General features: G+C 39.8%; 1 protein-coding gene across 1 annotated transcript in view; it reads right to left on the reverse strand.

The window, feature by feature from the left end:
• Positions 1 to 23,945, reverse strand: part of LOC124070472 (rho GTPase-activating protein 26-like) — an 84,473-nt gene that overhangs the window by 19,137 nt on the left and 41,391 nt on the right. The window contains exons 5-16 of the mRNA XM_046410401.1: positions 19,937 to 20,038; positions 19,735 to 19,845; positions 19,024 to 19,128; positions 18,253 to 18,382; positions 17,642 to 17,742; positions 15,617 to 15,711; positions 14,057 to 14,135; positions 12,365 to 12,401; positions 12,025 to 12,090; positions 10,642 to 10,716; positions 10,463 to 10,547; positions 8,796 to 8,854 (exon numbers count right to left, since the gene is read on the reverse strand). Of these exons, the coding sequence (XP_046266357.1) occupies positions 8,796 to 8,854; positions 10,463 to 10,547; positions 10,642 to 10,716; positions 12,025 to 12,090; positions 12,365 to 12,401; positions 14,057 to 14,135; positions 15,617 to 15,711; positions 17,642 to 17,742; positions 18,253 to 18,382; positions 19,024 to 19,128; positions 19,735 to 19,845; positions 19,937 to 20,038 (1,045 nt within the window). The remainder of the gene's footprint in view (positions 1 to 8,795; positions 8,855 to 10,462; positions 10,548 to 10,641; positions 10,717 to 12,024; positions 12,091 to 12,364; positions 12,402 to 14,056; positions 14,136 to 15,616; positions 15,712 to 17,641; positions 17,743 to 18,252; positions 18,383 to 19,023; positions 19,129 to 19,734; positions 19,846 to 19,936; positions 20,039 to 23,945) is intronic.

A 23,945-nucleotide genomic window follows, 5' to 3' on the forward strand; every position in this document is an offset into this window, starting at 1 on the left:
CTCTCCATTTCAGGTCTGCTCCACATAAACATCCTGCTGCCCTAAATACTCACTAGAGTGCTAAATGTGTATTAACCTGTGAATGAAAATGTAGCATTTGCTCCTGTATTTATTTCTAATCAGTTTTCAAAGATTACATCTTCAGTAGTAACCATTGGCCTCGGTAATGGGAGCCACAGACTGGGTATGGAAGTCAGAAAGTATTCAGAAACAGACCAATGCATCCTTTGCTGCTGTTTTTGTTTTCACTGAATTTGTTGACAAACAGAAAAATATGGAATGACTCGAGCCTTAAGCATGAATCAAGAGTTTATATGCACAAGACAGAGAGACACAGGGGTATGCAGAGACCAGATACAAAAGGCAGAGTTACAAATGAAATGGTAGTTTTAGTCCCTCAGTGTTAAACTCTGCTGCAAAGTGGGGAAGCTTTGCGTCCTGGTGATTAACAGGTAGACAGGCAGAGGAGACAGACGGGTTGGCAGAGAGACCTGCTGCTGACAAATGACTATAATAAGTAATGGCTGCAGAGCCAGTCGATGGAGATGACAGCAGGCTCACACTAGATCAACCCCTGGGTCCTGGCTATCAACGCCAGGCAACACACTCACAGCTAGCAGAGCATTTCACACACAGACATGCATTTTCTTAACAGCTAAAAGAGCTGAGAGGCTGAAACAAACACACACACCAAAACACTCAAATATACAGGGAATACAGACCAAATATGTACAAGCACTCGCACACAGACACACTGCTGATTGCCGCGCTAACAAGCATGCTAATTTAGCAGTACAAACACTGAAAACAAGGAACATGAAACCAGTCAGTAACACATACACACAAACTCAAATACCTAACTAACTAACTACATATCAACGTACCTCTGGACAGATGTGTGCACATTAAAACAGTAACACTCATGACTCCCTGATAAAATCATTGGTTGTCATTAGCTCTGATCAGTTTGACATCAGTTTTATCAAGTAATTCTCAGTGACTGTGTGATTTCTGAAAGTTTAACTGTCATGAATCATGATGTTACATTTGTTCCTACCCTCTCTTTTAAGAAGGACATTAAAGAAATGAGCAGGTTTGCAATCTTTTTCCATTTAGCAACATGGCTAAAATTAGGTCTTTTCTGGCCATGGCTGATGTCAAGATCCTAATTCATGCATCCTGACACATTTATTGTAATTCTTTATTGTCTGGTCACCCACTAAACATCAAAATGATTTAGAGTGCTGCCTCTAGAGTCTTAACTAAAACCAGGAAATTTGGACATATTACACTAATCATCACCTCACTTCACTGGCTTCCTGTTCATGTCAGATCATACCCCCAAATCAACTCGTCCCTTCAAACCTCTCCAACCTCATTAAACTTTCCATTCCACACTGTGCATTACACTCTCACAATACAGGTCCCCTATCATTCCTCAGAGTTAAAGTGAAATCAGATGCCTGTAGGGCCTTTTCCTATCATGCTCATTTCCTCTAGAATAGCTTCCCTGTTGACACCAGACAATGTGACGCCATGAGGCCTTTAATCACCTGTTACCTGTACCTTTACAGTGCATCAATCTCCGTCTCAATGAATCTCTTAAGTTTAGTCCTTATAGTTTATATTAACTGTAAACCTCTGATAAGCACTGCATTTCCCTAACTCAAACCCTTGGCTAATCTTTGTGTGGCCTCTCCTCTTCCAGGTCACCATAATGGAGACGTCATATGGCACAGGAGCCGTTATATATCCACTCTCATATGGCTGTGACCTGTACATTCTGTGATTTGTCTGTTCTATGCACTAGCCAGTGACTAGCTTGGTTGCAGTATGCAGATCAAAGAAACACAAACAGCGATAATAAAGACAGAACCTACAGAAAATCCTTTTTTTTTTCCTTCTTAGTTAAAGACAACAACAAAATGGTGGATGTGACAATGTCAGTTAAACAGCTATGGAGCTGTGCCAACAGTGGTTGCAACTATCAACAAAACTCTCAACTGAAACCAACTGGCTCATGTGATGTTTGTTGATGAATTGTCTGACAAATTGCAAGCGCATTGGATGACAGAAAAAAGAACAGAAATACAGATAAATAAATATGTTTTTGTTTCTTTTTTTCAAATTCTGTCAAATAATTTGGACCTTGCCTTATTGTTTGGATGTCTTTACAACTCACACAACATGCCAACAGTGTGCAAGAGAACCATGTAATTCCATCCCCAGATCACATGACATCACTTAAAACGATCAACAACAAAGAATATAAGAACATAAGCTGTATTTAATTTAGAGCACACACATTCACCTACAAAAACTGTGAACACACACTCCACCCAAAGTGATGATTAAAAAAAAAAACCACATTATGCAAACCGTAGCCTGAATGTTGACGTAACGCTGCGGTCAGAAGGCATGATGAAGTCTGAGTCACAAGCGATTACACCAAGCAGAAGTCTTTTATCATCGCAGCCTCCACCACATTTGACAGGCGACAACCTTTTAAAGTCACCTTCAGTTTCAGCCCTTCAGACACCAGAATAAATGTTCCCAGTACTCATATCTTGTCCTTTAACATGCTGTGGGGGTAGTGTACTTACACTGACATACACGGCCACACACACACATACACAGAATATATGAGAATTTATGCATCCTTTCTCCTTGTCACACGCCTGCATGTCCACATGCACACAGATTTAGGTAAAAACAACACAGCAACCACACAGCCTTAAGAGAATTAGAGAATATTTCGTTTTAAACAATATTACAGCAGTGGGTAATGCCACTCATTGCCACTTTTTCTTTTTGTTTTTTTTTTACAGCTCATGTTTAAAGGTCCAGTGTGTAGGATTTAGGGGGATCTACTGCCACAAATTGAGTATAACATTTGTAATTATGTTTTCATGAGTGTTTAATCACCTGAAATTAATGTTCTTCAAATAAGTCTTTTATATCTACTTTCTACTTTTATCTATCTACTTTCCATGGACTCTGCCATGTTGCACCGCCTTGTGCCCACAGCAGTCCAGAACAGACAAACCAAACAACCCATCTAGAAAGGACTTTTTAAGTTTATATCAGCCACTGCTGAGGAGGATGAGCTGAGGGGTATTAAGATACAATACAAAATTCCACTACGATGGACCACTGTGGACATAGACAGTAAACTGGACTAGATTAAGAACAAAAAGGGGCAGAGCCGCGTCTATTCCCTGAGGAGGCCGAGGTTGTTTAACATCTGCTGGACGATGCTGAGGATGTTTTACGAGTCTGTGCTATCCTGTTTGCTGGGGCAGCAGGTTGAGGGTAGCGGATGCCAACAGACTTGATAAATTGATGCGGAAAGCCGGTGATGTCGTGGGGGTGGAGCTGGACTCTCTGATGGCGGTGTCAGAAAGGATCCTCCTGTGTAAGTTACACGCTATCTTGGGTAGTGTTGCTCACCCACCCACTCCACAATATCCTGGTTAGGCACAGGAGTTCTTTCAGAGACTGATTCCACCACAAAGCTCCACAGAGCACCACAGGAGGTCATTCCTGCCTGTGGCCATTAGATTTTACAACTCCTCCCTCGGAGCGTCAGACACTCTGAGTCAACAGACTGAGAGACTGGTTCTGCATTTTCACTCTATTTGCCGCACTATTTAAACTTCAAACCTTTATTGTCAGTATATTCTTACATACACCGAAATTCTTCTCTGCATTTAACCCAGTCTCTCTTTCATTGTCGCTCTCAATGTCACTTTCGTCTTGAGGCAAAAGCCATAAATTAGCCCCATCATTGTTTAAGCCGCAGGGTTCAAAGCGTGTGAAAAAGTAACATCTTATAGTCTGGAAATTACGGTACACGAAAGCACTTGAAACCTATGGCCTGTGCCATTAAGATAATCAGAACACCATTGATATTTTTTGGTTATGATATCAAAATTTTTCTTTATGCTGATGACATTTTACAACCACTATCTAACTCAGGTTGAAGACCATTAATGACTTTGGTCATCTCTCTTGTGACAGGTATAATTAAGCTGTTAAAATTTAAATTAGTTTTTTTTTTTTTTTTTTAACTCTGTATCCGTTATAAAGTACCACCTTCCTTCCAACTCCTGGCTCTGAAAAAAGCAATAAAAACCACTGAAACCAAGTCTGGGTCTCACTTCCTCAAAGATTCATGAGTGCATCTCTTAAGCAAGAGAGGATTTTGATTATGTATGGAGTACATACTTTTACAATCAAAGTCAGGAAAGCAAACATGTACACACCCACTTACAGTAAATGAAGCGTGCATTGCTTCAGGAAGATTGCCACAACTGCTGACCATCAGCTCATCCTTAACAAACTCCAGCACCACCACCACCACCTGTTTTACTTTCTTATCATTCATTATGTATGCTTGACATCTCGAGACGGGTGCAGCACTGTATATCCCACATCTCAAAATCCAAGCATCCTGCTCGGATTCATAACCACACAAAAACAAAACATCTACAGTCTTAACACAGCAAACTCTGTTTTTCATTTTCAACCAATTTTCCATGGTAATTCATATTAACAGTTGAGTATGTAAGCTGAGCTTCACATTTGACATATTTGGCTGCAAAGTCTGAACAAGAGACCACACAATCTCAAGTTATTTGGAGCATGATTGATAAAATCTAAGGAGAAGAAGGTCAAACGTCTCCTATTGTATGCGAGATTGAGTTGAATGATGGTGCTTAAAGAGAAAGGGTTAATTGCAAAGGTTTCCTTTTCAGTTACAAGGATCTTCAGAAACAGTTACACTGTCGGCATGCATTCGTCAATATTTTTTACATCCACAATGGGTCATGCAATCATAGTGACAAATCCACAGAGAACTATTTTCCTTTCTATTACTTTATAAGGTGATTAAAAACAAAATATGTTTTGCTGAACTAATCACGACTGCTTTAAGTCTGCATGCAAAATCTGTTCTCATACCAACTACCAACAATCACCTGTTGCTTGATGATGAATGCTTATAAAATCTCTTCAAAGGAACTTTAGTTTAACTCTAAACAAGCAAGTAAAGACTTGAAAATGCTACTTTAGATACACAGTTTCTATCTGTAAAACACACAACTGCTCTGAACAGCTGCAGGCAAACTAAAGGTGTTAGAAGTGTTCACTGACAGCAAGCTTTGCATGCAAAGATACATGTTGTGCATTTCAGTAACAGGTATGAAACTTTATGGAGTGTAAAATCTCAAAGCAACATGATAAGGCTGGCGTCTGAAGTCAGAGTAAACAACAGGTGTTTGTCTGTGTCTATGTAAAGATTTCAGTTTTCTGTTTCTGTTTCTTGTCAAACCAAAAGGCACACTGCGAGATGCCTGGCCATCGCTGGCACAAATTATCACACTGGACATGAGAAAACATGATGTTTCATCACTGTTTCAGATGCAGGCTTCAATTATATCACCTGGTTAGGAGCAACATAACACTGCCTACATCCATTCATGCACAGATGGAAGTTTAAATTATACACTGCAGTGTTTTCAGTGCAGTTAGGATAGAAGTATTATTGTGCACAAATTAATCTCCTTTTTGTCACTAAAGTCATGTCAGTCTCTCCAGCGAGAGCAGAGAATTTTCAGGGCATAGTAAGCAAGATGATGCGGTGATGCAGAGAAAAAGAATGCAGAAAGAGATCCAACTTGAAACAATATCAGCATTACAAGAAAACAAAACAGGAAGGTAAAATGAAGCTTCTGATACACTGGTGGATCACTATGTGTGATCAGCACCATGGGAGTGAGTGTAGCAGATTATCAGGGGAATGATGGAGATGAAGGAAACTTTGGATTTAGCAGCCTATCTACATACTAATACTTACATGTCCTTTTTACACAGAGATCACAATATTCCTGTAACAAGGCCCTCCATTGTGCCACCTTCTGAACCAAACAATGATGGTATTAATGCCATCCCAGTGTGTGATTTCACATTTAGAATTGCAGGTGTAATAAACCTTTGGTTAAATAGATAATGTAAATGCAAAAGGATAGATTCTTGTTACATAAGGAGAGCGACTGGTGTTGAGATAAGCAGTACTGAGGTCTGTTAAATATGTGCCACTCATGATGGACTGTCAAAGTTAAACTCTACATCAGAATCAAATACAACTCATCATCTTTCACCCCTGTATTATCACTCATCTTTTCATCCCTTTTTTTTTTTATCCGCTGGGTTATAAAGCAAAATATACAGTGATGATAAAAGTGAATAACGCTTCATCCAATTTGGTTTTTATAGCTTTTTAACAAAACCTCCACCTTCACTTTGCGGCGGTGAAAAATGAGGCCCATTAAAAAACAAGTTGAAGAACTTTAAACAATAAAATTGAAAATATCAGATAAGCGATACAGCAATAAAATAGAGAATCAAAGGTAAAATATTAGGAGAAATTTGACAAATTAATAAAAAACAGTTATTGCAAGCAAAACCTTATAACCAGAGACAGTGTTATTACTGGATCTGTGTTCTCTAGCTGGTACATGCCTAAGGCAGGTATCTGCAATCCAGGTGGAACCTTCCATCCCCTAAGCTTTCCCTCAAAGTCTCTATTTCATGGACTAAATCAGTTAGTGCTTATGAAATTTTACTATGCAGTCTGGCAGCCACATGAGAAGAATCAAATACACTGAAATGATTACACTGACTATTGGAGAGCTGAGCCAATCTGTCTTTAGGACAGCTGAGGTTTTTTTTTTTTTTTTTTATGAAACTATTTATCCCAGTTTAAAACACCGCACCCATCAGGTGCAGGTAAAAAATAAATAAATGGAAAACTTTGCAGCTGTTGTTTGACCTAACAAACCTCAAAACACAAAGCTCTCCATTTAAACCAGATACTCAAAACCAGAGGAACACGAGATGGAAGAAAGTAAGATGAGACGAAACTAGAAGAGACGGAGGAGGAGGATGAGGAGGTGTGCACGCAAGGTGGTGGGAGGAGTTGGAGAGGATATGTGAAAGAGAGGAGGAGAGAGGGCAGAGCCGAAAGAGTTCAACTGAGGACGCTGTCCTCAAAACACCCCAAAGCTTCCGCAAAATTATTCCCTTGGAAAAAATACAAAAGGAGAGTCATACAAGCAGACTTCATTCTCGCACTTATGCATTCAAACACAGTTTCATGACATGCAAATGGACACACCCACGTAAACAGAAACTGATGAATGGCAGTGGGATACGTTTAAGAGAAGAAACAAACTGAGGCAGGACGAGAGATTCAGATATGTAAACTGATACAAATAGCTGTCGAACGAACATTGTATTTAAATTTCATTACGAAATCATGAATACTTGCATTTTAGTGCGGGTGGTCCAAGCTGTTATCAAATCAACTGCCTTTGCATTTTTAACTACCATGCTGTACTCCTTTCTCTCAAACACACACCTAAACTCACTTTTCTCATTCTCTTTCCAGTTGGCCTTAGTACGGAGCCCTTTCCTACTGCCGTTGCCAGAGACACACGGTCATTTCCTGAAGTTCCTTCCCCTGTCAGCTAAGCTTTCTAGAGGGCTTAACTCCAGACAAACAAAGAAAACAGGTCATTGGCGTATCCTGCAACGCAGCCGACCAGAGCGGACCAGACAAGTCTAAACTGCAGCTGAGTTTGCTAGATTAAGCCCAAAAATTCGGTAAAAAGCAGATACTTCAGCAACACAGAAATAGTCCAGACCATAAAAATCAGGATAAGCAAAGGGACAACGACTTAATTAAACAAAACAAGGCCAGACACAATCTAGGAGTACTCCACAAACCATTACGCAAAGTCTAAATTGTGTACTGCTTGCAAAACTTTATTTTGTAGTTTAGGAGGAGAATCCAATACACTGAAATGATTGCAGCAACATTATGACTTGCACTCTGTGTGGGTGTGTCAGCTGAGGGTTTTTTGTTTTTTCTTTTTTGGAAAATGAAATTTATCCTGCATCCATGCACCACACTCATCAGGTGCTGGTAAAAAAAAAAAAAAATGAGTGAAACATTTTGCAACAACTGTTTGACCCAACAATCTTCTGCTGACTGGGTCGTCACTTTGGACCACCCAAAGCTTTTTCTCTTCAAGTGGAATTTGAATCTCATGAATACTGTATAAAAATCCTACGTACAACAGGTCAGGATCATGTTGTGTGCTGCACACACACACACACACACACACAAATGACATAAAGCGGTGCAGTCGGGATGTTTTAGCTAACAGAACAAACAGACTGGCGGCCTCATGGGCGTCCTCAGCAGGCGAACCATCTACCTGAAACTGGCGAATGGTTTAATAACAAATCTTGACCTCATCCACACGATCATTCATTTGATTTTCTCATTCTTAATATTTAAATTGAGGATCACTGCTTAAGAAACAGACATCCATTAGGAGAGGAAAGAAGAGGATAAAGGAGCCCCATCAGAAGAATAACAAAGATTTGAACCAAAAACCTTCTAATTCATCTTTAATCCTTTCCTAAACTGTCAAGGAGTCAAAAGGATTTCAGTTTAACTCATTAACAAACTAATGGTTACTTACTGATTGTCCTGATCAGCAGTTTGTTGTAAGAATCAGTATACTCTATGTAAAGTGCCAGCTTTTATTTCATCCATTTTTTTTCCAATACAAGATGAGCTTACATGATCTTACAGCTGTTTGCAGTGCCTTTCTTAATATATATATAAATATATAAAACTTCAAAGTAACTCATATTGCAGGACAGTCTGTCGACTGAAAACATACTTGCGAGACAAAAAAGACACATAAAAGTGAAATACTCACTGGCAGCTTTGATGAAGCTCCTCTGGTACTGGTATGTCATGAGGGGCGCAGGCAGCATTCTGGAAACACAGAAGACAAGAGACTTCAGGTGCAGAACGACAGCATGGCAAAATGGAACAGGGGTTCAGGGTTGGCTGCTTTAGAAAAAGCAATAAATGTGAATAGTTCTGTGTGATGCCTTTTGTTTCCATCATGTCAGCTTGCACAACTGGACATCAATTCAATCACTGCTCCCTGGCAAGTGCAATGGCTCCTGCTGATTCTCAATGAGGCCTGACTTGAGGTCCTCATGCAGTAAATATGTGTGTGTGTGTGTGTGTGGGTGGACATTAGATCTGTCTGTGAGGTTATTCTTTCGTGTACCAATGAAGTGTGTTTGTGTTTGTGTGCATGAATGTGTCCATACGTAAATGTTTGTGTTGTGCACAGTGTAGATTCATTCAAGTACAGCAGACCGAGTACTTTGGGAACACCACTACTCCTCCCTTTTTCTTCATGTGTTTCTTCTTATTATTCCCACCCTCCCACATTCCTGATCCTAACCTCATTACCAGTTGTTGAGGTGTACTTGAGGAAGTTGTTTAACCATCGGTTAAAACAAATTAATCTGCATTTTGAGGTAATCAGCATGAGGCAATGCCTGCGCTCAAACAGCCAGTTAAAAAAGATCTGCAGACTGCTGGGAGACAATTGACATTTTTTATACATAATCTATTATTTATGGTTTTTTTTTTGTTTTGTTTTTAAGTGAATAATACATGAGTGTTAAATTGTACCACAAACAAAGAGGTACCACTAATCATTTTTCATTTACTTAGGTTTTCTTTCTCTCACAAAAATGCTGATAAATGCTGGTTTAAAGAGTACTAAAACTTTATTTTTTATTTAGAAGTTGTTTTTTTTTCCAAAAGTTTAGTTGTTCTGATCACTTGTGTGCACTGCAAATAAAGTGCAGATCTACTTCAGGAAAGAGGGACAATGCAGACAATAAGAAGATGTTAATTAAATGTTCATCTAAGTTCAGCAATTGTGCTCAATTTGTTATAATATTAAATAATTGTATTTTATCAGCTACAACCAACAATAACATCTTCTATAACATCTGAAGGATATGTCCGAAATCAGTCAAACTGTTTCTAAATACTGGCATCAGCCAAACTGTCCTACAGTGACCAGCAGGTAAGTACTGGAAAGTGAAAGTGAATATTAAGTGGTAAAAGATCAAAAGCATTACAAACAAACCCTCTTTGGGTAAATAAAGGTTCATAAAAAAATAAAAATAAAACAAGTCTGAAGAGAAAATACAGCAAATACTGTGCAAATAAACAGAAACATTAACAATTTTCAGAGTTGGATCCAGGCCAGAGATCGGCTTTATACACGAGGCAGAGACTGAACACAGCAATATGCATTAATTCAGGCACTGAGTGAAAAGAGCAGTAAAATGCTGTAATTTCAGAATCAGAGGAATAATAGGAGTCGTGAAAAGGGCAGTCAGTCCATTTACCACAGGCTGTTGAGATTAAAATTCCCTATTGATCTTTAAATGAGGCAAAAAGAGGCAAACTTGTGAGAAGAACAGTAGGGAAATTTCACAAGTAACTGCAGGACGTACAGACGTCTCACAGGATTGTCTAGACCTCTTACGTAAGCCTTTTCACACAAACCTGAGATAGTGCTTGATAGCGCTTGTGATAGTCTTAATCTCCCACTCTGGGTTGTCCAGCTCGACATCAGCACATGTCTTAGGATCTGATGGACAAAAATATATATTTTAAAAAAAAAAGAGACAAGAAAATACATTTGATTTTCAGTTTTGACTAAATGTGTGTGTTTCTGTGTTTACCCATAGCGAGACTCAGTAATTTTTGTACTCTGGAGTTGACGCCAACTATTCTATACAGGCCTTGCTCATCAATTCCTGAAGGAGAAGAGAGGAGATGAGAGGTTATCTTCTGTTCAGACTTAATGGAAATTCTGAATCAACCAAGTCATCCTCATGTTGAGTATTGTACTCCTGACCTTAAAGAAGAAAAAAAAAACACATTGATCTAGACGGGCTAATCTGGTTAAAAATAGGCTAACTGGAAAAAAAATAACACATAAACAACGTTCATCAGTGAGAATTTCAAATGGTCATTCATCTAATTACAATTGATAGATTATAGAGATGATAGTCAGAATAGAACAGGTGACAGAAAAGAAAAAAAAACAGAAGACCTCTTGGTTTGAAGGCAGTTCTTCCTCATCACTGTCACCAAGTACTTACTTGTGGGGGAACACTGGGTCTCTCTGTATTTAAAACTCTTAAAACTCTTATTAATGGATTAGGATCTAGACCTGCTCTGTTTGGAAAGTGTTATGTGATAAGTTTTGCAGTGATTTTGCGCTATTTAGACAAACTGAAATTGACTGAATTGAATTTAACATCAGGAACCCTGACCAAAGAAAGATCTAATGGTACATAAGTTTTCATGCTTATGTGCTTTTTTAAAATCTGGCACCAATGAAAGATGGCCTGACCATTAAACTGCCATAAAAAAATCTAATTGCAGTACGTAAAAAGGTGTATGAAGCCTATTATTCAGTATGCATTTCATGAGGACAAAAAGCAGCCAGTCAGGTCACTGTAGTTTCACACAGTAAAATTCCTGTAATTTTAACATCTGAGTATATGGACATTTGATTTATCAACATTAATTTTTTTTTCCTCCATTGTTAGTTTCATCCATGTCCCATGTGTAAAAAGTTATCAGGGCAGCTTGGAAACAAAAGAAGAAGAGACTCTGACATCCAGATGCATCAGAAGACGACATACTCAGAAGGCTGGCGGTTTAAATCCTGCTTTAAAAATCCCATCTACCCACAGCTTCTGTGTGATGCTGAAGTTAGTGCATATATAAATACATATTGAGATTTAACATGCCTTTTACAGGAAAGAAAAACATAAATAATGCATTCAGCCACCAACAGTTTAGTTGTAGGTGGGTGTTCTGTTACTAGTATCAACCACCACTGGCACACCACTAGTATGTGACTGTTACACAGTGTAAGATGAGATTTTATTATATGGGCTTTTCCACAGATTTCTAAATCAACTGTGAGAGCACTGTAAGATATAGGTGAAAATATAAAAACAAATCTGAGTCTAATCTAACTGAAATGCAATGGATCACACTACAGAGGCAGGACAAAAACACCAAAATGGGAATCTGGCTTAAGATTGTACCTCGAGTCTCCACTGCATAGATGAATTTTTTCATCACGTTAAACCCAATAACATCCAGCTGGGCCACTGATGGAGAGAGACAAACAGACTAAATGTTAGTTGTCACAGTAAAATAAGACCGAGCATCCACTTCAAAATGGCGACAACGTTAAACATGAAAATCTTGCATTTTATTTTATTTTATGCGATATCTGCTTAAAAATTTTAGAACAAACAAAACATGAAGTATCCTGATTATCCACAAACAAGAAAATCTAACCCTTTAAATACAGAAAGTGAAATGATAACATTAAACAATAGTGTGCCCTCGAACAAACTGATACTAACTAAAGCCACTTACTGCCTTCAGCCTGGTTGTCTTTGTTCAGATTGTATACCTGCAGAGAAGAAAAACACATCAACTCCTTCAGCCAGAAAACAACTGACACCCAAGCCTAATGAGAGCAGGATATATCTGTACATTACATTTATGATCAACATCACTGTTGTAAATATAAACCAGGTGGAGATTGTGAGACTGTGTGGGTTTAGGCTCAAATCCATCCTTTTTGCCAGGCGTGTTTGAATCATGCAGCTGTGGTCAGTGGTGAGATTGTATTGACTAAAGAGGTGAAGGTAGCCAGCCACAAAAGAGGAAAGTCTGGACAACAACAAAAGTTGGATGAGCTTACGTGAAACATGAATCACCGGCGGTCAGAAACTGCTTGTTCAAGCTTGCGGTGGCTTCACGGATGCTTATTATCTTTACACGCTTGAAAGTTGACACGAGGATCAGGGAGGTGTCGGGACATGACTAATGTGAGTAGCGTGTGGAGCTAACATGCACCTCCTGCCTTGGGATGAAAAAACTTAAACTAAGTGGCTCGGAGACTGGCTTTTGGTCATCATTCCTACTTGGAACATAAAGACCAAAATTATCAGTAGCTTAATGGCTTTATGCCAAACTTGTTGGTTTACGACTCTTCAAATGAAGCAACATTTACTTGTGACCTCTCATCACCAGTTGTATACTTCATGCCAAGAGCTGTAAGCAGCTCCAACAAACACAGACTTTTCTTCTCTGGTTATGTGGAGTCATAATATGGCAAAAATACCCAATATTTCACTAGAAAAAGATTGTGAAAGTGCTGTGTTTCCTTCCTATTCCATTAACCCTAACAAACTTATCTTGCGGTCAATCAACATGTCAATAGCCTTGGTCCTTATGGACAAAATGAGCTACCACATTTGATTGCAACATCTCTTTTGCATGTTGTTATTGCAATCCAAGCTACATTACAGCATCACTTTTCCACTCTTTCCCTCCTAAATTTGTCACCCGTGTTATTCAGTTATTATGCTTGAATGAAAGTATTCACATTCTAGGTGTTGACCTGTAAGAAGCCATGAAGGTTAGTGACCCAGTTTGAATTAGGTAAAACCTGAGTAAAAAAGTACCCTGAGTGAATATTTACTGGTTTGTTATTTATTAGCTATTAGCTTGGTTTAAGCAAAAACCTCACTGATTACACTTACAGTAGTGCTACTGTTCTGCAATTTAAATTTAAAAAAGTAAAACTTGTTTTATTGGGGGTTTTTTTTTCAGCTTTTTGATTTTACAGACTGGACATTAAATACATACAACACATACATAAACCGACAACATCCAAAAAAAAGGTTGAACATGTGTAACATACATAACCGAAGGGATACGAAGGGGGCATCAAGAAGTACTTAAATATAAATATAACTATATAACTATATACATATAACTATATCTGAGACTGACAGATGAATGTGTGTCCCCTCAGACTTATTTGGGAGTCCTTAGAGGTGTCTTGAGCCACTGATTGGGAACCATTGCTGTGTGTTAGTCAGCATTATCATGATATGAATGTACTGAAAACATGCACCGAGGGAGAGCTGCTGAAGTCAGGCCCATTTTTAATGTTTTGCTCCACAGACATACTGTCCATTTCTCTCTCTCTCTCTCTCTCTCTCTCTCATGTCTTCATTGTCACTTCTGAACAAACCGGTAACCGTGGTAACCTACCGGTTCTCTCCCATCCATGGCTTCCATCCACAGCCTGCGGTCTTCCTCTGACAGAGCTTGCATGGTGATCACTCCCGGCCTTCGCACAAACAAACAACACGCAATTCATACACACGCACACACACACAAGCCACATTAGATGATCAAATATCTAGATCAGTGGCAAACATTGTTCCTTTAAATTCCAAACACAGAAAGAGAAACATGTAAACATCTAATCAAAATCTAACCAGCAAAAAGGCAAAAACACACTTAACTGAAATATTTTCATTAAAAGGCTTTATTCAAGAGCAAAACTCTCTGTATCACTTGCCAGTAAAGGCAGATGATCAAAAGGATGAAAATAAGGACAAGCACAAACGCTGCTTCATTAAGTCATTTCCAGCCCAGGCTTCTATAGGCTTCCAGTCGGCCCCTATACAGTCATTGACTCTCTCACGGTCAGCATGCTCACATTCAGCTGTCACCCCCACAGCTTTACACACTGATCTACACACTGTCCTTCAAACGTGACACACCACCCAGCCTATAAGCTCACTCATCCCAACACACTCACACATGTACAGTCACATTCTGCACATGGGTGGATACCCACACACAGATACACGCAAAGCAACAAAAATGACTTCACCAACTATATTTATGCCAGCCTGTGCAGCGATGGCACAAAATTTATGCGTAACAAAAACATTCAAAGGGGAGGGTGTTTTCGCTTGCTTTAACATTTCCTTGTACCACTTTGGAGACTAATAAACACACCGACACATGCACACCACATGCACCAAGGAAATAAATAAAGGCAGGGGAAACAGGATGAGGATGAGATGACGACAAGGTGACTTGATTTGATGAGGGGGAAGGCTGAAGTTGAGGAGAAGTGTGCAGGAAAGAGAGAGAGGGAGCGAGAGAGGACGAGGACGAGGAGGAAAGAGTGGGAGGAGCATAGGAAGCCAGGCACCACAGGGGGCCAAGCTTGTGAGGACAAACAACCACAGTGTCCTGTTCTCATGACCATATCGACTGAGCACCCCCATGTGGCTGTTAGCTGTAATTACACCAGAGGAAAAAAAAAACCTCATGCCAATAACCAAACTGATGACTGATTAGAGAATTGCAGCTGTAACGTGATACACGAAGACAGCATTCAGTGGTAATGTTTCCATGAATTTCTATAATAAAATCAGATGCCCGAAGTACTTCATTTTTTCCTGGCTTGCTTGCTTGAGTAGAAGTAAAAGTTTTTCCGCTACAGTCGCTGTGTTGCTTGCGAGACTAGTCTCCACAGAATTCACCCCACTTCCTGATATCTTCTGCTGGCGAATCCCACAATATTCTGGAGATGTGAAAACCAGTGGAAGCGCAGCAAATAAAAAGCCTCATAAGCAGACAGAGGAAAGCATGGCTGTTAAATGACACTGATTATGGGCTAATAAAGCCACTGTTTTTGTGTCCTGAATAAAAAAATGAAGCGACATAAAGAAAAAGAATGTGACAAGGAACCAGTTGGAGGTTGGTCAAAGGAAGCGAAGACACAGGCAGTCAAACCACACACAGACTGACCTGTCCACAGCCTCCACATCAAAACAAAACCTCTTTTCTATCGAGTCGGTCTTCCTCCTGGTGCAGGACTTAAGGATGAAGCTCTCCTCATCTCCCTGACAAAGAGAGAGCAGAAGGAAAAAAAAGCATCACATTTGTACCAATTTGACACATGCACTATAGCATACAGGACGTAAATATGGGATCTCCTCTCCATGTGATGAGAAGAATCTTGATGCTTTTTTGGACTCTGATTAAGCAAAACACTCTGATTTGTAGGTCAGGTTGTACAAGTTTTTGGTGCTGGTGCAAGACTCTGGTGCTGGAGAGCACCGAAAGCCACAGAAAGCATTTCAAACGTCCAACTGGAAGAGCTCTGAGTTAATTTTGAACAAACACTTGCAGTGTGAGATGGGCACAGACACAAATCTCTGCAGGAGCTGAACAAGAAAGAAATTTTCTGAAAGTGAAAAATGTGTATAAAAAGATGTTACAGCGTAGGAACATCTTGCCAATTTATAAGCACTTCAAAGTATTCGAGCTTTGTCTCACCGCTGAACCCTCTGGAGACCCTGTTCATCAATTTAACTCTTTTCTCAGACTATCGAGTCTTGATTCGTGAAGATCAATGTAATATCAATATTTTGTTATTTAGTTTCAGTAGAAGAGTCCAGAAATGGCAGGAGGGTATTTTGCAAGCACACTTTGAGTTTCCTCACATACAGCGGTGGAGGTGCAGGTAGTTTATGTTTTTTCTTCAGAAAGATACTGGAGATGAGGGCTACTTACGCATAAGCAGTAGAGGATGTAAATTTAAATTGAATTTGTGACACTCCCGTTCAACACACATGCAAAGCACTTCAGGCAGGTTTGAATCCACAAAATTCTACTGGGAGCAGAGGATGTTATGCAATTATGTGGTCTGTTATCACTGCCTCACTGGGTTGGAGCGCAAAGGCTTTTGGTGAAATTCAGTGTTTCTACTTCTACTTCAGTTAATGAGTCAGAATCCTCCTACAGAGAACAGCCGCAAACTTGCATCAGCTTTGGGTTATTCAGTATGTAGGTAGAGAGGGTGATTACAGTTAACACTCTGAGAAACTAGTTGGAGTCATGCTGCTTACTCACAACATCTTTGGTGACACTGCACTTTCATTTGTTGGGGCTTCCCTTGTGGGAGGCATTGTTTTCGCCCCCTCTTCTTGTGTGCCTGTATGCTGGTGTAAAAATGGGACCATGCGTCAAAAACGCTCCTCATCCTGGTAAGTGAAGGACTGATGCAAAACTTGACATTTTTGGAACAACTTTCAGCACCCAAAGTGATGAAATCTCCTCTATCGTGACAATCTAACTCGTTGAGGTAAAGACATCATACTGTTGTGCATATGAACAAAAAGCTTGATTGTGAGACATGTAAGAGGACTGTAGCAACAAACGGGGGCCAACAAACTTATTTCACCACGTCAAGCAGAAGCAAAGAAACCCACTACGGGAACAAAATCTCCCAATCTGTAAGAGAGAGCTTGTTGAGCTGAGCAGTGGGCGCAGTGTGTTAATGAGTGTTGGAGAACACATCAGTGGGATGAACTGGGCGAGAACAATTCAGACAACATGATGATAGGTTTAAGTGACACGCAAAATAAGTGCATGTCTGTGTTTGCATGTTCAACCACGTGGGACTGTTGCTAGTCAAGTAAAAGAAACAAAAAAAAAAAAAAGGGAATAAAACCAGTCGCCTAGGCCTTGTACGAGAGAAAAAACAAAAGAAGTCTTCAGGATGTTTTTCATGCGTTATGGGAATAACCAGTAAGAACATCACAGCAGAAACAGCTTCTCCTTTTCAGCTCCCATTAAGGGTATTAATTCTTTTTTCTTGAAAATTTCAATCGCAGAAACCTTTTTCCAAAACTGAGGATGTTTTGTCCAATTTTGCCATTTCCATCAACCTTTTCTAATGCAATACTTTAAAATACATGTAAAAATACACTGATGGAAGCCTGGCTCTTGCAACCTTAATTGTGTATGTAGAAGGCCAAAGATACTCACCATTTTCCCTCCAGATTTGGGGTCAAACAGGACCATGGTGACCCTCTTGGGCTCCCGATGGTACGTACAGTAGTACTTCACCCAGGTAGACACAAAGGAGCCTGAGGGACGAAAAGGATGGAAAGAGATGAAGAGAGTGGAAAAGAGAAAGTGAAGAAAATGCACAAAAACAAAAGAGAAGTGATATCAAAGGCAGGAGAAGGAGAGAGGTTTTAAAAAAAACAAAAAAACAAAAAAACAAAAAACAAGCTGACTGTGAATCATGCCTGCTTTAGTGCTATGCGTTACCACGGTAACCGCACGTGGTCAGAGCTGTTGTCACGTCTCCAACGGATCAGCCTCGACTTCATCAATCGTAGGTTCATTATGGTTTGTTTGTCTTGCTGCTTGGAGAGCGTGTGTGTGTGTGTGTGGGTGTGTGTGTGTGTGTGAGCCAAACAACGTGCCACTAACTTGCACGTACACTGCCTACATATACACACCCACCAACTCATGCAGTCATTCATGTTTCCATGGTTCTGCAACACTATAAACTGCTGCTGAATTGTGCCTTCACTGTAAGATGTAACACAGACACACACACACACACACACAGGTGGATTAATACTTACGCTTCTCCTGTACAAACAGGTATCCCTCCATGGTGTGCTGGCTGACACTCTTGTGTTCATGTGGATTCTCTTTCATCTTCCTCATCAGACACTCCACCTCCGACCGCGTGCTCTCAAAGCGGTTTCTCGTCTGTCAACACAAGCACAGAGGAGGACATGTCTTAGGCCTGTCAGTCTGCACTTAAAGCGGACTCAGATCATCAGTCAGCCCTTGTTTGTTTCCGAGGTAGACACCACTGAATAGTAAAAGCAAGGTTTATAGGGTGCTAATCGAAACACTGACCGTGTTAATATCCTAGAGATGTTTCATTGTGTAGTCAGTCCTTGATAAATGATAAATCCTTGATCCTTGTTAAAGCAAAACACTTGCCAGATTAACTTGCAAGGACAGCATATTTTATACAGAATAAGAAATAAGAAAGAAATGCTCAGTCGTGCTTTAGCTTGTCCTTTTTCTAGAAATAGAAACTACTGCAAACTGCTTCACTTTTTTCTGAAGTGGTTTTATGTGTCCTTTAGGTATCAAATGCCATTTCAGATGAGTCTTTGAGCAACTGTTTGGCTTTTAAGGTACTTTTGGCCTTTTCAGATTTGGAGGATTATTTCCTCTTCGACATCTCCTGCCTTCTAAAATGTGTCCTCTCTGCTAATGAAGTTGACCTGAATGACCTTGTGTCTAGATGGCTTTTGAGTTTTTCAAAATGAAAGTTTTGAACAAGCTGCATTCATGTGTGTCATTCATGTGACATTATGCTTTGAGTGTGTCCTTACATTTTGTATACTGATGGTGAGATCAGTCTTGAAGTGGTTGAAGTCCTTTGCCAGCTCATAGCCATGGTGATAGTAGGTGAACAGGCCTTGAAGAAAGGCCAACAGCTGAAGGAAATAACAAAAAAAAAGATGTACAGGAGAAAAGAATTGGAGGGAACAAAGATAACAAAAAGGGAGATGGAGAACGAAGGACAAGAAGGTAGATGGTGAAAATGGGGAATGGAAGGAGTGAAAGAGAGAAAAATAAGAATGGAGAGAAGGAAGAAAAGGTTGATAATTTGGACAAAATAGAAAGGGGAAGAAGGTGGAAGAAGATGATGCAAAGAAAGAAACGCAAAAAGTGGACAGAATCATTTAGAAGATTCATAGAACAAGCATGTATGTATCAAAACACAACTGTGAAATATGGGTAACTTAAATATTTTTAAATATCTGGCTTTTTGCTGTAATGGGCTACTGGTGCTTGAATTTCCCTCAGGATCAATAAAGTATCTATCTATCTTTTTATTAACAGATGCAGTGAATTAAATCTACTCTGTAATTTCCTAGAGCGTTAAAAGACTGCTGTTTGTCAGCCACAGGACACTGTGATTGCAGTGAGCAGCTGCTGGGTGTGACCATGTGAAAGTGAGCACATGTGATACAGACCGCTGCACTGCAAGTTTTTTTAGAAAGACAGGAAGGAAGAAAAAAAAACAAGATTGATCTTACAGGCTCCACAAAGTCAAACATCTTCCTCTCTTGGACCTCCTGCACCTTGAAGACGTACTCCAGAGAAACCTCGTAGAAATGCTGCCGTACGTTATCTACCTGGTTGTCCGCCTACAAGGGGAAGAGAATTAATGAGGCTGATATTCATCAAATTCAATATCACATGCAAATATCACCAATCAAACTGTTGACCGCATCTCACCTCATGCAGATGCGACTCCTTCTTCCTCGCTGAAAGGCTGAGGTGCTTCTCCAGCACTGCGCAATACTTCTCCGTCTCTTTGTCATACTTTTTCTTCGCTTCCTGTAACAGATAAAAACAACAGCAATTTATCTGAGAGGCTTCGTCACAGCGAATTCAACTCCTGCAGGTCTTCTTGAGGAACATTTCTGCAATAACGGACCAAACATCTATTATAATTCTCATCAGTCTCTGCAGGTAATCGGATCAGTGATTGCCATCTGCAATCACTTTCAGCTTCCCACGTAACATTTTTTAAGAGAGTCCATTATGAAATTGTTCCTCCACGGAGCGCAGCTGCTGTTTCAACAACAGAGGACTGTTTGATCAGAGCTGAGCTCACTGACATAAGAGACGGACAGATAGATGGATGACAAACCAGGGACAGAGAGAGCAGGGTGCGTATTTCTTTAGATTGCTGGACTGAAAAATATTTTTTTAAAAAAACCTGCAACCAAGAAGATCAAGGACACAAAAAGGAAGAAAAAAACATCTCTTATTGCTTGGGCAGTATTTATCCACCATGTTAGGATAGTTATGGAGGCCTGAATGGAAGATATGCTTGTCAGTAAAGAAAGCCTGAGAAGGAAACAATAACAGTGAACACGAGAACAGAGGAGGGGCAGATCAGGGTGGGTCTCCCTGCCCTGTGTCAGGGAGACCCCTGGGGTGTTATTACTGTACATCCGTCCCGGCCAGTTAACACTATTGCCTTTCTTTATCCCAGACACATAGCGTGACTGGGCTGGAACTTCACAAAGACGTTCAAAAACATGGGACACACTCACAGATTCAGAATATTTTAGATTTTGACAAAAACACTCCACTGAAACTAACAGGCTTTATAAGTCAGTTAAGCATTTAAGTGAACTAAGTCATTTATCGAGTCAAAAACGTTAAACATCATCGGTTCCAAGTGAGTCTTTGCTGATTCTCTGTTTTCTTCTGTGTTTTTATATCCGTTTTGGGTGAACAATTTGGGGTTTTGGCCTTCTGGTAAAACAAAACAAGCAGTAAAAAGAGAAGAAAACATGGAGTTTGTCTGTTTTTTGATATTCTACTGAATTCCAATAACCTAACCTTCCTCTCAGGGCATTGGCCCTTTTCACAGATGAACTAATGACACGTCACCATAGGAAAAACATGGTAAAAACAATAATAAAACTACTGATGGCTGAATTCCATTTAGCTGCTTCAGTGTCACGATCTTGGTACTGTTCATGCTGCCTCACAGTCACACTGTAGAGAAGTACAAAGGAATTATTACTATTATTACCACCTGTGCTTTTCATACTCATACTTAAGTCAAAATGTGTGTGTTGAAAAGGGCCTGTTAGTGGTAATGGAAATCACAGTGCAGCACTGCTTAAGAGGAGTTTTGGATTTTTCTGCATGATGAATTTTTCTCTGTGATAAATGGCCTTCATCTGTCATGTACTCAATTCACTGGATTGGCCAGGATTCCTGTCTGGTTGGCTGAGTCTGTGTGACTTAGGCTTTCAGACTCCTATTGGAAATAAAACTCCCAGATCAGTGAAAAGAACAAAATGATGCCTTGTCAGTCTGGAGTCAGATGAGCCCATGATGTCAACCCCTGCTGCACTTACGTGGTGCAGGTGTTTCATCGGCAAGCCAGTTTCAACAGCACGAAAAGTCCTCTTGGCCAGAGGAGGAACAGACAGCAGCTGCAGAACACATCAGCAGCGATGAACGTTTCTTTAAACAACAAGGCCTCTGTTTAAAGTCAGCCTCTTTGACTTTTTCACATTCACTGAGGAAATCATGTCTGAGATGACTGCTGCTGCATGTTGTCTCTCATTACGGGTCTCGTTATGTAAGTTTAATGAAAATATTACATTAAAGTTCAAACATTAGAAAAAAATAACTGAAGCAGGCTCCATGATCCGACTTCCTTTGTGAAATTAATTTACAGATTACACAGCCAGTACAACAGTATTATGTTTTCAAATTTTTTTTTAACTTATTTATTTTTGCATGTATTTTTATCAAAGTTTCTGTGAAAAAGTGAAAAAGGCATTTGAACATTTACTTTAAGTTACTTCCATCCTCAGCCAGCAGATGGCAATCTCCTCCCAGTGTGACTGTTTACCAATGAGTTTCTTCTTCTTTTTCCATTACAGTTAAATGAATGAAATGTTTTGATGCGGGGTTATGCCCTGCCACCAGACTTATTCATCACCGCTACAATCAAGTTTGACTCCACACTCAATTGTTCTGTCATGTCAACAATTACAAGAGAACTGAAACACAGTCCTTGCCTGTTACTGCATGCTGCACATGCCATGAAACCTTTTCTAATTATTCAGTCTATCTGCAATATAATTCAGTTTACCACACCTCCAAAGTTCACAAACAGCAAAGGAAATACATTGTACTGTATTATTAAACATATCCATAACAGCTACAGCATCAGCATCACTTAAACTGATGGAAACAGAATTTTTAATAACACCTCTCCAACATCACTGCAACAGCCATCTTGAAAGACATTAAAAAGTCTCTTTCTTAAAAACATGAGCCTCACATTAGCAGCTCCGTCTGCTTTAGAGTGCAAGGGTGACAGCCTCATGATAGTCTTAAAGGCACTGTGTTATTTATACTCACAGTGCACTTTAAAGGAATTTAATCACTTCTGAGACACTTTTTTTTGAGTCTCCTGCCACAATTTGATTTGCATGAATTCCACAGGGATTAAGATCAGAATCCGTGCCTGAATTCTCTTTAAACAAACAGCTGTAAATAATTCTCCTAAATTCTCCTAATTCTCCTAAAACTCCCCTTGCGTCAGAGGAACTGCCAGCCATGGAGCTTCAAGGCAAGGTGAAACTGTGCCAGACGAAGATGCTGTCAGTTCTTTTAGGGCTAAACTGGGATTAGAACATCGCTCATGGTGACCTGACTGCACAGATTACCCGTTCACTTCTTAATCCAGCCGCCGTGTCACAATCAAACCATGACCTGATATAAGGGGATGGATTAGCAGAGTATACACTGATAAAATGTTTAATACCGCACATAACAAGGGGACCCCTGTTGCTATTCATCTGGGTCCTATGGCTAATGACTGCAGAGGATAAGTGATGTAAGTAGATTTGTACACTGAAACGTGGCATATTTACTACAAGAGATAACCCAAAGAAAGCACACGATATGTTGAATTTGTGCAAAGAAAGTCATATGAACATAAGATTTAAGCAGTAAATCTTGAGTTAACACCCTCCTGTTTACTTACTTCCTTACATTTTCTGTCGTCAGTGTTTCCATACCCTCCCGTGCATTCAGCCAAGGAACAAAAAAGATTTGAGCACACTGACACAGTAAAACAACACTGACCTTGCCACAAGGAAGCCCAGCTGGCTTGTGAGACCCCCCCGTGATTTATGGCAGGATTATGTATTCCTCTAATCTCTTATCCAGGTCATGTAGTAATAGTTCAGACCTCAAGGGTTAGTCATGGAGAGGACGGACACCCAAACACATGCACTGAATATTCTGTGTACGTATTTATACTGTAGGTTTTTACTACAAGCAAGTCTTTCAGCGGAATCTCTCATTACAGCGTCAATGTGTGGCAACTGATTGAGATGGTGAACTTCTCATAAGAGATTGAGCATTTAAAAGTGTTCTTTACACTACAGGCCTGCAGTATAAGCACAGTTTCATATAATATTTTAAATCTACAAGATATAAAGTCGTTGCATCTGATGGTATTTGGCTTGTTCCATTATTCTGAAGTATTTGGTTCTAGTAAAACTGTTACACCAAGTCTCTCAGTCACCAAGTCTCTCAGTCAAAAATATTTGTCGACACAGTTATCGACACAAATTATTTATTTCAGTGTCTCCACATCCCCGTAAAGTTTATGTAATTGTAATGCATTAAGGAGGATCTCAATCGAACTTTAATGAGCCAGTAGTTCTGTAAAAGTGAGGTGAACAGGAGAAAAAAG

The sequence above is a fragment of the Scatophagus argus genome, chromosome 14 (assembly GCF_020382885.2).
Source record: "Scatophagus argus isolate fScaArg1 chromosome 14, fScaArg1.pri, whole genome shotgun sequence".
Lineage (NCBI taxonomy): Eukaryota > Metazoa > Chordata > Actinopteri > Scatophagidae > Scatophagus > Scatophagus argus.